The following is a 14637-nucleotide window of genomic DNA, read 5'->3' as shown; positions in this document are numbered from 1 at the left end:
GGTTAAATATGTCTTCACACAATAGTGTAATGAAAAATGAAATGCATTTTATTTGTACATTTAATGTTTGAAATTAAATATTTTTTTTCTTTTTTTTTGGGGGGGGGGGGGGGACTGAATATTCAGAAATCTTGAATATAATATTTTTTGCTCTATACATAGGTATGTTTTATTTTTCCTGACCTCTTTCCATCTAAAAAAAAAAAACATATTGATACATTAAGACTGCATTATATGTAGTTTATTGTATTTATAGAAAATTGCTTAGAGGATATTTAGTTAATTGCAGACAAATTTATTAAAGTGAATGTCAACTTTCAAGAATGAGTGCCTGGTTTTTAAAAAATACTATTAAAAACAGGGGCACTTTCATTCATGAAAGTTTACGTTTCACCCGTTTTTTTTAACACACTTAACTTTTCTTCTCGAAGCCGGAGAAGCGATCCCCCCCCTCCTGTCGCTCGTCACTTCATATGTCCGCAATGACGAATACAGGGGAATCCTTGCCTGAGGCATCTGTTACCTTTTTGATAATAGTACTTTAGTATTTTTCTGATTGCATTATGTATACAGAAGTATAAAAAGTATATAAAACTACCTTTTAGGTTGCATGCATAAGCTGTATTATGACATCTAAATATTGTGTAAAATAACATAAGATATTGTTATTTACACGTTGCTCTCCAAGCTGTCCCATTTTATAAATGCAGTTACAGGAAGAAAACCCTTTGTCTAAACAGCTTAGGACTTGGAAAGGTTTGGGTTTTGGAATAGTTTAGATTTTGAAATATTTGCATCTGTAAAATTGGACAGTTTGAAGAGGGCATAGAACCAAGTGTAAATAAGATCTTATGTCATTTAGGCAATATTCACATGTAATAATATGGCTTATACATGCAACCTAAAGGTAGTTTTTTTTATACTTTTGTATACATAGTACCATCAGAAAGCAGATTGGATAAACAGTTTTGTACCTGTTCAAAAATCCAGTATTGATTTAAGCATCATTTGACCGTTTCTACTAGAACATGAGATACTATTATAAGCAAATCACACATTTGTTAGAACTCATTTAAAGATCCAGTAGATAATAGGGCAAAATGAGCAGGTACCAGGTGTTCAATTCTTTTTTTGTCTGGCCAAACCTATAGCTACTTTTTTTAAAGTGTATTTTGTTATTGTATAAGATTGTTCTCTAATCAAATATGTAAAAAAAAATACATATATATTTAGTATGTATGTATCATTTTGTCTTTTCAATGTCTGTGTCCCATGTAATTTTAAATTTGTCTGAAATATTATTGTTTCAGCTATAAATAATTGTTATTGGTTTGTTTTTTGTTTAGGTAACATTAGAAAACTGTGTTGAGATTGGACGAATTGCAAACACATATAATCTTACAGAAGTAGATAAATATGTAAATAACTTTATCTTGAAGAACTTTCCACCATTATTAACCACAGGAGAATTTGTGAAGCTCCCGTTTGATCGTCTTGCCTTTGTGCTTTCTAGTAATAGCCTTAAGCAATGTACTGAACTTGAACTCTTCAAGGCTGCTTGTCGTTGGCTGAGATATGAAGATTCTCGAATGGAATATGCTTCAAAAATAATGAAGAACATAAGATTCCCACTAATGACACCACAAGACCTTATAAACCACGTTCAGACTGTGGATTTCATGAGAACTGACAACACCTGTGTAAATTTACTCTTAGAAGCTAGCAATTACCAAATGATGCCATACATGCAGCCAGTTATGCAGTCTGAAAGAACTGCCATACGATCTGATAACACGCACTTGGTCACTTTAGGGGGAGTTTTAAGACAGCAACTGGTTGTTAGCAAAGAATTAAGGATGTATGATGAGAAGGGGCATGAATGGAAATCCCTGGCTCCTATGGATGCACCGAGATACCAGCATGGCATAGCAGTAATTGGAAATTTCTTATATGTTGTTGGAGGCCAAAGTAACTATGATACAAAAGGAAAAACTGCTGTTGACACGGTTTTTAGATTTGATCCTCGCTACAATAAGTGGATGCAGGTAGCATCTCTAAATGAAAAGCGGACATTTTTCCACCTAAGTGCCCTCAAAGGTCATCTGTATGCTGTTGGTGGTCGAAACGCAGCTGGTGAACTTGGTAAGCCTTTCTGTACCTTATAATGTTTAGGTTTTTTTATGTTCATAAAAAAATCATGTTGTGAAGCTTTGTTACATGCCTAAAAATATCTGAAGAGAAAATTGCTGGTGACAGCTCACACAGAAAAAGACAGTTGTTTTCACAAATACACGTTTTATTCCATTTTGCTTCCATGTAGTCTGTGAAAAGATTTTAGGAATGAGTATCTTCCCATACTTGAAAATGCGCCTTGTCACTATTTAAATAGTTTTGTTAAAACAACTGTGTGATTCCTATTTTGGAATGTAAGGAGCGGTTATTTTATTAATAGTAAAACCTGTTTTAAGAATACATTACACTGCTGGGCACAGTTAATAATATGTTATCTACTATTCACCATGCTTTTATGTTCCTTATGTGCCTATAGTGTTCTTCAAATCCATTTATTTGAACCCCTCATATAGGTGCCGGTTAGTGAAGCTTGTCATCCTTATAATAGGTGCTGCCATCTTGGAGCTATGACACATTCACAGGTCAGTGAGAACTGTATCACACAATGAGGGTTAGTAAGCATTTTACAGAGCAGGAGCCTTACATTTTTGTAGTCTCTGCATTGCTCTATATTATTTAGAAGTATTTTTTTTAACAAAGTTTAAAGGTTTTTCCTCTGAATCATAAATGCTAATTTGAAGCATGTGATAAATCCTGCAACATCCCTGATCTGTGACTGAGCATCATTTCTGGCCCTGGGCGCAAGAATACGTGAGCTACAAGATGGCAGAGCCCAGTATACAGATGCAACACTTTAGGCATGGTGAGTAGGCTTGTGCAAATATTCAGTATTCGTTATTTGTGAGGGAATTGAATGAGGAATATTGTTACAGCCGGAGGCATTCAGTTCTTTTCACTGCCGGATTTATTAGGAAAGCAATGCAACACATCTCTATTTCTGCACAAATCGTATATCATTGTGTTGTTCTCCTAATAAATCGTCAGGAGACAAATGCCTCATACCATAGCAATATGCATCATTCCTTTCCCTTACAAATAACGAATGCCGAGTATATGAACATGCCTTGTGAATAATCACCATCCTATTGCATATGTGATTAGCATCTTATATCCCTTTTGATCTCAAAACTAATCCCACATAAAATGTTTGAGTAGTTTTAAAAAAAATTTTTTTTTACCAATTATGCAATTTGCATTCATTATTTAGATTGCTTGTTTTTTCTATAATGTTCTTTGTAAAAAAAAAAGTCTTTTGATGCCTCCCTCTCCCTCTAAAGGGACTTTTTTTTTTTTTGTGATTCAGATAAAATAGAATTTTAAACAAGTCTCCAATTTACTTCTATTAGCAAATCTGCTTTATCATCTTATTATACTTTGCTTAAAGGGACAGTTTACTCAAAAGTGTTCTCCCCTTTAATTTGTTCCCAATGATCCACTTAACCTGCTGGAGTGTATTAAATTGTTTAAAAGTATTTTCTTAACCTTTATATTGGCATTTGAAATAGTTTATTTAGCCTGTGGTATCCCCACCTATTCTGAAAGTTTATGACCTTAGGTCCAAGCTATAGATAAGATGTGTAAACACAGCCAGAAGAAATTACGCTCAGAATGCAGTATTGAAGAGATAAGGTAATAAAATGTTAATTTTTCATTGTTTTCTCCAAGTATTTCCTTTGGTTTATGGACAAATATAAGATGAAGTATGTATATGTGCACAATGTGATTAAAAGGGGATTTGTGTGCTCTGAAAGCCAATCTAAACGCACCCAAAAAAGAAAAAAAATATATATAATAAATATAATTATACTTTATCTTAATGACAGATAAATAACTGATGTTAGGATGTGACAAAATGCGCAAAGCTAGTATACATAAATCAAATATATCAAACTTATTTGAAAAATACCACCACTAATATATCATACTAGAAAGAAATTAAAAGTAGTATATATTAAAAGTAGGATGCCGGCATCAAAGTGATTAAAAAGGTTATAAAAAGGCTAAATCCATATATAACACTCCTATATACGTCTATGTGGTGATATATCAGAACACTAATGAGCTATTAAAATTAGACAATATAGTATCAAAAAGTTACGCTTTTAACAATAGATACATATATGTGCCGCTCACTCTCTTAACACTAGAGAGTGTATTGGAGCTGGTAGTTCGTAGGCTTATAGTGTTCTTGCATAGAATATTGAAGAAAGTGAGTTGGTGAAGGGGTTATTTGCAGCTGTGCACAGCTTAAAAAACTCACAGTTCTCTGATACACGGAAGAGTGTTTCAGTTCGTGAGGAGCTCCGATGGAATGATGATGTCAGACCTCTTCCGGTCCAATCCGTGTGCGATGTGGGTTTGTCGCCCAATAGGGGGATTTCAATACCGGAGACCTTTCCGATTCCAAATTGCAGTATCAAACTTCAAAGTGTTCTGTTTAGAAGAGAGAATGTATCAGTCTCTTTTGTGTTTGGGGATCTGCTGCAATCTCTGTGTTATGTTTTCATTGATCCGGAGTCTTACAATTCAAAAAGGGGGCCCAATCGAGGTTAGGCAAATATTATAAGTTAAACACTTTGGCAGGAATTATACATATGGTTAGTGTTCCCAAGAATAAAACACAAACTATGTACCTGCAATGTGTTACAATTAGAAAGAAGGAAGGCCAAGCAACACAGGAATTATTCATATGCCCAAAAGCGATAAAATCAAAATTTGGGGATGAACCTGCTTGTTGCAATTGTATAGCCTATTTTAGTACAATCCGTAAACAAATTCTACGCGTTTCGGTAGTCCAAAGCTACCTTTATCAAGCGTAACTTTTTGATACTATATTGTCTAATTTCAATAGCTCATTAGTGTTCTGATATATCACTACATAGACGTGTATAGGAGTGTTATATATGGATATAGCCTTTTTATAACCTTTATAATTACTTTGATGCCGGCATCCTACTTTTAATATATACTACTTTTAATATATACCATTTTTAATTTCGTTCTAGTATGCTATATTAGTGGGGGTATTTTTCAAATAAGTTTGATATATTGGATTTATGTATACTAGCTTTGCGCATTTTGTCACATCCTAACATCAGATATTTATCTGTCATTAAGATAAAGTAGAATTATACTTATATTATATATATTTTATTTTCGATTTTGGGTGCGTTTAGATTGGCTTTCAGAGCACACAAACCTCCTTTTTGTCACACACGTCACACATTTTTTATCCAGTACCAGGATCTATATATATATTATAATTATTACTATTTTTAAAGGAATATCTTTTCTCTTGTTAAGTGTATTCAGTCCACGGGTCATCCATTACTTATGGGATTATATCTCCTTCCCAACAGGAAGTTGCAAGAGGATCACCCAAGCAGAGCTGCTATATAGCTCCTCCCCTCACACGTCATATCCAGTCATTCTCTTGCAACTCAACTAGATAGGTCGTTGTGAGAGGTCTGTGGTGTTTTTATACTTAGTTTATTTCTTCAATCAAAAGTTTGTTATTTTAAATGGCACCGGAGTGTGCTGTTTGTTCTCAGGGAGTATTTAGAAGAAGAATCTGCCTGAGTTTTCTACGATCTTAGCGGAAGTAACTAAGATCCACTGGCTGTTCTCGCACATTCTGAGGAGTGGGGTAACTTTCAGAAAGGGAATAGCATGTGGGGAATCCCGCAAACGAGGTATGTGCAGTAAATTATTTTTCTAAGGAATGGAATTGACTAAGAAAATACTGCTGATACCGATGTAATGTAAGTACAGCCTTAACTGTAGCGGCGACTGGTATCAGGCTGATGAATGTATGTACAATAAGTAATTTTCTAAGGAATGGAATTGACTAAGAAAATACTGTTAATACCGAAGTATTGTATAAGCCTTAACTGCAGTAGAAGCGACTGGTAGCAGGCTTATTAATAACACTATCTAACATTTAAAGTGTATGTTTAAAACGTTTACTGGCATGTTATTCGTTTTTTGTGAGGTACTTTGGTGATAAATCTTTTGGGGCATGAAAATTTCCACATGGCTGTTGTTTATTTCTATATAGAAGCGTTTAACTGAGGTTTCCCACTGTTGTAATAGGAGTGGGAGGAGCCTATTTTAGCGCTTTTTTGCGCAGTAAAAATTCAGTTTCAGTCTTCCTGCTTCTTCCTCCTTGATCCAGGACGTCTCTAGAGAGCTCAGGGGTCTTCAAAAGTCATTTTGAGGGAGGTAATCAGTCACAGCAGACCTGTGACAGTGTGTTTGACTGTGATAAAAAACGTTAATTGTTAATTTGATTATCCGTTTTTGGGTATTTAGGGGTTAATCATCCATTTGCTAGTGGGTGCAATAATCTTCTAACTTAATACATTTACTGTGAAGATTTGGTTGCTATAACTGATTTGGTTCTTTGTTATTTCAACTGTGACGTCTTTTTTTGTGCTTCTTAAAGCCGCAGTAGCGTTGTTTTATATTGCTTGTAAATTTACTTGAAAGGTTTTTCCAAGCTTGCTAGTCTCATTGCGAGTCTGTTTAAACATGTCTGACACAGATGAATCTGCTTGTTCACTATGTTTGAAGGCCAATGTGGAGCCCCACAGAAATATTTGTACTAATTGTATTGATGTCACTTTGCATAAAAGTCAATCTATATCTGTAAATAAATTATCACCAGACAACGAGGGGGAAGTTATGCCGACTAACTCTCCTCACGTGTCAGTACCTTCGCCTCCCGCTCAGGGGGCGCGTGATATTGTGGCGCCAAGTGCATCAGAGAGGCCCATACAAATCACTTTGCAAGACATGGCGGCTGTTATGACAGAGGTATTATCTAAATTGCCTGAATTAAGAGGCAAGCGCGATAGCTCTGGGTTAAGGACAGAGCGCGCTGATGATGAGAGCCATGTCTGATACTCCGTCACAATTTGCAGAACATGAGGACGGAGAGCTTCATTCTGTGGGTGACGGATCTGATCCAGGGAGACCGGATTCAGAGATTTCTAATTTTAAATTTAAGCTTGAGAACCTCTGTGTATTGCTAGGGGAGGTATTGGTGGCTCTGAATGATTGTAACACGGTTGCAATTCCAGAGAAAGTATGTAGGTTGGAGAGATACTTTGCGGTACCGGTTTGTACTGACATTTTTCCTATACCTAAAAGGCTTACAGAAATTATTAGCAAGGAGTGGGATAGACCCGGTGTGCCTTTTTCCCCACCTCCGATGTTTAGAAAAATGTTCCCGATAGACGCCACCACACGAGACTTATGGCAGAAGGTCCCTAAGGTGGAGGGAGCAGTTTCTACTTTAGCTAAGCGTACCACTATCCCGGTGGAGGATAGTTGTGCTTTTTCGGATCCAATGGATAAAAAATTAGAAGGTTACCTTAAGAAAATGTTTGTTCAACAAGGTTTTATCTCACATCCCCTTGCATGCATTGCGCCTGTCACTGCGGCTGCGGCATTCTGGTTTGAGTCTCTGGAAGAGGCCATTCGCACAGCTCCATTGGATGAGATTATGGCCAAGCTTAAAGCACTTAAGCTAGCTAATGCATTTGTTTCTGATGCCGTTGTACATTTAACCAAACTAATGGCTAAGAACTCCGGATTCGCCATCCAGGCGCGCAGAGCGCTATGGCTTAAATCCTGGTCAGCTGACGTGACTTCTAAGTCTAAATTGCTTAATATTCCTTTCAAAGGGCAGACCTTATTCGGGCCCGGCTTGAAATAAATTATTGCTGACATTACTGGGGGTAAGGGTCATACTCTTCCTCAGGACAGGGCCAAGTCAAAGGCCAAACAGTCTAATTTTTGTGCCTTTCGTAATTTCAAGGCAGGAGCAGCGTCAACTTCCTCCGCTCCAAAACAGGAAGGACCTGTTGCTCGTTACAGACAGGGCTGGAAAACTAAACAGTCCTGGAACAAGGGCAAGCAGGCCAGAAAGCCTTCTTCTGCCCCTAAGACAGCATTAAGAGAGGGCCCCCTATCCGGAAACGGATCTAGTGGGGGGCAGACTATCTCTCTTCGCCCAGGCTTGGGCAAGAGATGTCCAGGATCCCTGGGTGTTAGAGATCATATCTCAGGGATATCTTCTGGACTTTAAAGCATCTCCTCCACAAGGAAGATTTCATCTTTCAAGGTTATCAGCAAACCAAATAAAGAAAGAGGCATTTCTACGTTGTGTGCAAGACCTCTTAGTATTGGGGGTGATCCACCCAGTTCCGCGGACGGAACAAGGGCAAGGGTTTTACTCGAATCTGTTTGTGGTTCCCAAGAAAGAGGGAACCTTCAGACCAATCTTGGACCTAAAAATCTTAAACAAATTCCTAAGAGTTCCATCATTCAAAATGGAAACTATTCGAACCATCCTACCCATGATCCAAGAGGGTCAATACATGACCACGGTAGACTTAAAGGATGCCTACCTTCATATACCGATTCACAAAGATCATTATCGGTACCTAAGATTTGCCTTTCTAGACAGGCATTACCAGTTTGTAGCTCTTCTCTTCGAGTTGGCTACGGCCCCGAGAATCTTTACAAAGGTTCTGGGCTCACTTCTGGCGGTTCTAAGACCGCGAGGCATAGCGGTGGCTCCGTATCTAGACGACATCCTGATACAGGCATCAAGCTTTCAAAGGGCCAAGTCTCATACAGAGATAGTTCTGGCATTTCTGAGGTCGCATGGGTGGAAGGTGAACGTGGAAAAGAGTTCTCTATCACCACTCACAAGAGTCTCCTTCCTAGGGACTCTTATAGATTCTGTAGAGATGAAAATTTACCTGACGGAGTCCAGGTTATCAAAACTTCTAAATGCTTGCAGTGTCCTTCATTCCATTCCACGCCCGTCAGTGGCTCAGTGCATGGAAGTAATCGGCTTAATTGTAGCGGCAATGGACATAGTGCCATTTGCGCGCCTGCATCTCAGACCGCTGCAATTATGCATGCTAAGTCAGTGGAATGGGGATTACTCAGATTTGTCCCCCCTACTAAATTTGGATCAAGAGACCAGAGTTTCTCTTCTCTGGTAGCTTTCTCGTGTCCATCTGTCCAAGGGTATGACCTTTCGCAGGCCAGATTGAACGATTGTAACAGATGCCAGCCTTCTAGGTTGGGGCGCAGTCTGGAACTCCCTGAAGGCTCAGGGATCGTGGACTCAGGAGGAGAAACTCCTCCCAATAAATATTCTAGAGTTAAGAGCAATATTCAATGCTCTTCTAGCTTGGCCTCAGTTAGCAACACTGAGGTTCATCAGATTCCAGTCGGACATCATCACAACTGTGGCTTACATCAACCATCAAGGGGGAACCAGGAGTTCCCTAGCGATGTTAGAAGTCTCAAAGATAATTCGCTGGGCAGAGTCTCACTCTTGCCACCTGTCAGCGATCCACATCCCAGGCGTACAGAACTGGGAGGCGGATTTTCTAAGTCGTCAGACTTTTCATCCGGGGCAGTGTGAACTCCATCCGGAGGTGTTTACTCAACTGGTCCATCGTTGGGGCAAACCAGAACTGGATCTCATGGCGTCTCGCCAGAACGCCAAGCTTCCTTGTTACGGATCCAGGTCCAGGGACCCGGGAGCGGTGCTGATAGCCCCTTGGGTCTTCAACATGGCTTATGTGTTTCCACCATTCCCGATGCTTCCTCGACTGATTGCCAGGATCAAACAGGGAAGGGCATCTGTGATTCTGATAGCGCCTGCGTGGCCACGCAGGACCTGGTATGCAGACCTAGTGGACATGTCGTCCTGTCCACCATGGTCTCTGCCTCTGAGGCAGGACCTTCTAATTCAGGGTCCTTTCAATCATCCAAATCTAGTTTCTCTGAGACTGACTGCATGGAGATTGAACGCTTGATTCTATCAAAGCATGGCTTCTCGGAGTCGGTTATTGATACCTTAATACAGGCTCGGAAACCTGTTACCAGAAAAATTTACCATAAGATATGGCATAAATATTTATACTGGTGCGAATCCAAGAGTTACTCATGGAGTAAGGTTAGGATTCCTAGGATATTGTCTTTTCTACAAGAGGGTTTAGAAAAGGGCTTATCTGCTAGTTCGTTAAAGGGACAGATTTCTGCTCTGTCTATTCTTCTACACAAACGTCTGGCAGAAGTTCCAGACGTTCAGGCCTTTTGTCAGGCTTTGGCTAGGATTAGGCCTGTGTTTAAGACTGTTGCTCCGCCGTGGAGTTTAAACTTAGTTCTTAAAGTTCTTCAAGGTGTTCCGTTTGAACCCTTTATTCCATTGATATTAAGCTGTTATCTTGGAAAGTTCTGTTTTTGATGGCTATTTCCTGTTATCTGCCTTACATTGTGATTCTCCTTATCTGATTTTCCATTCAGACAAGGTAGTTCTGCGTACTAAACCTGGGTTCTTACCTAAGGTAGTTTCTAACAGGAATATCAATCAAGAGATTGTTGTTCCATCACTGTGTCCTAACCCTTCTTCAAAGAAGGAACGACTCTTACATAATCTGGACGTAGTCCATGCCCTGAAGTTCTATTTGCAGGCAACTAAAGATTTTCGTCAAACTTCTTCCCTGTTTGTCGTTTACTCTGGACAGAGGAGAGGTCAAAAAGCTTCGGCTACCTCTCTCTCCTTTTGGCTTCGTAGCATAATATGCTTAGCCTATGAGACTGCTGGACAGCAGCCTCCTGGAAGAGTTACAGCTCATTCCACTAGAGCTGTGGCTTCCACCTGGGCCTTTAAGAATGAGGCCTCTGTTGAACAGATTTGCAAGGCTGCAACTTGGTCTTCACTTCACACTTTTTCAAAATTTTACAAATTTGACACTTTTGCTTCTTCGGAGGCTGTTTTTGGGAGAAAGGTTCTACAGGCAGTGGTTCCTTCCGTTTAAAGTTCCTGCCTTGTCCCTCCCATCATCCGTGTACTTTAGCTTTGGTATTGGTATCCCATAAGTAATGGATGACCCGTGGACTGAATACACTTAACAAGAGAAAACATAATTTATGCTTACCTGATAAATTTATTTCTCTTGTAGTGTATTCAGTCCACGGCCCGCCCTGTCTTTTAAGGCAGATCTAAATTTTAAATTTAAACTACAGTCACCACTGCACCCTATGGTTTCTCCTTTCTTGTCTTGTTTCGGTCGAATGACTGGATATGACGTGTGAGGGGAGGAGCTATATAGCAGCTCTGCTTGGGTGATCCTCTTGCAACTTCCTGTTGGGAAGGAGATATAATCCCATAAGTAATGGATGACCCGTGGACTGAATACACTACAAGAGAAATAAATTTATCTGGTAAGCATAAATTTTGTTTTTTTATATATTCCTATTTTCTGAATATCACTTTCATATTATATATATATAGATATATAGATATATAGATATATATAGATATATAGATATATATAGATATATATATAGATAGACCGGCTACGGCTTAATCTGGTGGCACAAGCTATTTTTATTATTTTATGTTGAAGTGTGGATTTTGTACCTGATGTTTAATAAAGAAGAAGTTGATGTTTTCAAGACGGTTCGCTGGATTATTTTTCTTTGATGTTATATATATATATATATATATATATATATATATATATATATATATATATATATATATATATATATATAAATATCTTCAATCACATGTTGAAATTATTTATATATATATATATATATATATAAATATCTTCTATCACATGTTGAAATTATTTTTTGTATGTTAAGCTCCGTTTCTTAGGAGCGCTTCTGTTCCACACACACCTTTCTTTTTTGGCACACTCTTGGATCATTTTTGAGGAATTTATGATCCCTTGCAGGAATAGATAGCTAAATACCCCCAGCTAGCACTCACACCACTTCTCTTTTCTATTGCACAATGTGATAAAGTAATGAGATCTGATAATACCTACAAGCTCAACCCATTTTATTAGGTTGTGGCGTCATAACACAAAATCAGCCCGTTCATATTCATAAATAAACCTTAAAGGACCAGTAACTACAGTAGATTTGCAAAATGAACAAATGTGTGATAAAAAGACAATGCAATAGCACTTAGTCTGAACTTCAACTGAGTAGTAAGGTTTGTTTCTGACCAATTTCAGTTCTCTATTTCCACTCCCCCTGTATCATGTGACAGCCATCAGCCAATCACAAATGCATATATGTATATTCTGTGAATTCTTGCACATGCTCAGTAGGAGCTGGTGACTCAAAAAGTGTAAATATAAAAAGACTGCACATTTTATTAATGGAAGTAAATTGGAAAGTTGTTTAAAATTGCATGCTCTATCTGAATCATGAAAGTTTAATTTTGAATTGAGTGTCCCTTTTAAAAAGCAAATTCTGATACATTATGTACTCTGCAGTTGGTAAAAAAAAAAAGTAATTGAAAGCACATTAAAGGAAAAATAATGTTACAGTATACTGTCCATTTAAGGAGCAGCAATGCAGTACTGGAACTAGCTGAATGCATCTAGTGTGCCAATGACTAGAGGAATATATGTGCAGCCACCAATTATCAGCTTGCTCCCAAGTGTATTCCTGTTCATGAGCCTACCTAGGTATGCATTTCAACAAGGTAAACATTAGAAAGAAGCCACTATAAAAAAAAATAGAAGTACATTTGAGAGTTTAAAATGGCATGCTCTATCTGAATCCTGACTCGTTTTATTATGACTTTACTCATGCTTTAAAGGGCCATAATACCCAAATGTTTAAACACTTGAAAGTGATGCAGTATAGCTGGAAAAAGCTGACTAGAAAATATCACCTGAACATCTCTATGTAAAAAAGAAAGATATTTTACCTCAAAAGTTCCTCAGTAGCCACCTCCCATTGTAAAGGATTTCTAAGCAGCATATGAGTGTGTCTGTCCTGGGACAGCTGAAAGGATGAGCCTCGTGAACTCATATTATTTCACCAATCAGGTAAAGGAAGCTTACTATGAAATCTCATGAGAGTTAAGTCAAATCTCATGAGATCACAGTAAGAGTTCATGACCTCTGCACTGCTAATGCTGATTGGTTGCTGTTCATTTCTTCATTTTTTTATTTTTTTTTACCTGCAGCTGGGAGCAGCTGAGTATAACTTTTTACACAGAACTTACTCTGCTGAACTGAGACGATTGTGAGGTAAAATATCTTCCTTTTTTACATAGAGATGCTCAGGTGATATTTTCCTGTCAACTTTTTACAGTTATACTGCATCAGTTTCAAGTGATTTAGCATATGAGTATTATGTCCCTTTAAGAGTTTGCAAAGATAAGTGTTTTTTGTAGTAAATATATACTTTTTGTGTTTTAGAATATACAATACATTTTTAAAGGATCAGAGAAAAATTGTAAAATCTACAAATTTTCTAAAATTGTTTTAAAATAGATCGTTTTGAAAAAGAAAATTGATTTTTTTTAAACTATATAAAGCCACATATAAGGTAGCCAGCCACACAGATTAATTAGGATGATTGCATAAGGAATATGCAAAATGATCTTTAATATTAGGAGGTTAAGCTATAATTTTAAAAGCTTTGCCTTCAAAGTCTCATTTTACTATGAGTAGTTTGTAAGTAACTGAAAAACCTTGGATACTAAAATGAGATTTGAAGACCAGCAAGCAAATTACTATCATCCCAACTAAACTGCAATGTTGGCTTTTCCATATTCTTGGTAGATTTTGAGTTTCAAATGCATTTGTCAGAGCCTGATCTAGTGTAGATAAATGACATAAAAGCATATATTCCTTTATGGTTTTTTGTCTGAACTTTTCAAATGCTTTTTGATTGTTGTTCAAACACATGCCTGTACAGTTAATGCTTTCTAACTTACATTTGCATTTGTTCTTCTTTATTAATTCATAATACAAGGGTTTCCTTTCTGTAGTCCTCAACGTTTATTACACACCAAGTGGATTTTGTTTCTTTAAATTAATTATGAATCTTCTTTTAACCTCTTCCATTTCCAAAAACTGTTTCCATGACACACATATGTTAATAAGGCTTATTCCCTTCATTTATCACCCTTTCCCCTCACCACAAACTACTTCAATGCTAAAATCTGTCCACCATCCTTCAACAGCTAGATCAACCATATTAGATGTGATTCACTGACTATTGCCACTCAGCCTTGTGTTTACAGCAGACCGTTTCATGTTCTTCTCATTTATCTCTAATGCAAGATAGGCTGGTATTACTGCATCTCTGGGTATAGCTCTTCACAAACCTAAAAATAAATAAAATAAAAGGTGATGTGATTTAAGATCAAAACAGGTCTATATGGAGTGTTCTGTGAAAATTGATTGTATGGTGGATCATGTAGGACAATAGCTATTAATGTTTCAGTTACTAACAGTTTGTTGGTGTTCCCATGTTGTATCATTTTATTTTATTTGGAAAATTAATCAATCACATGCTTACTAGAGAGATTTACAGCACATGCAATTACTTTAACAACATAAATGGCTTAAAGAGTACAAAGCTAGGTTTTAGAGCATTTTATTATTGCACTACTGCTTGTATATAACTAAGGCACATCGGCAGAAAGTCGTATAT

The 14637-nt window shown here is 37.5% G+C and overlaps 1 protein-coding gene across 2 annotated transcripts in view; it reads left to right on the top strand.

The window, feature by feature from the left end:
• The window catches only part of LOC128645919 (kelch-like protein 13), a 370359-nt gene that overhangs the window by 312388 nt on the left and 43334 nt on the right, over positions 1-14637 (top strand). For both annotated transcript variants that reach the window (XM_053699248.1, XM_053699247.1), the window contains one exon: positions 1347-2142. In XM_053699248.1, coding sequence (XP_053555223.1) covers positions 1347-2142 — 796 coding nt within the window. The remainder of the gene's footprint in view (positions 1-1346; positions 2143-14637) is intronic.

This window comes from Bombina bombina, chromosome 1 (genome assembly GCF_027579735.1).
Source record: "Bombina bombina isolate aBomBom1 chromosome 1, aBomBom1.pri, whole genome shotgun sequence".
Classification (NCBI taxonomy): domain Eukaryota; kingdom Metazoa; phylum Chordata; class Amphibia; order Anura; family Bombinatoridae; genus Bombina; species Bombina bombina.
Note: the sequence above shows the minus strand (reverse complement) of the source record. Positions and strands in the feature narration are given on the sequence as shown.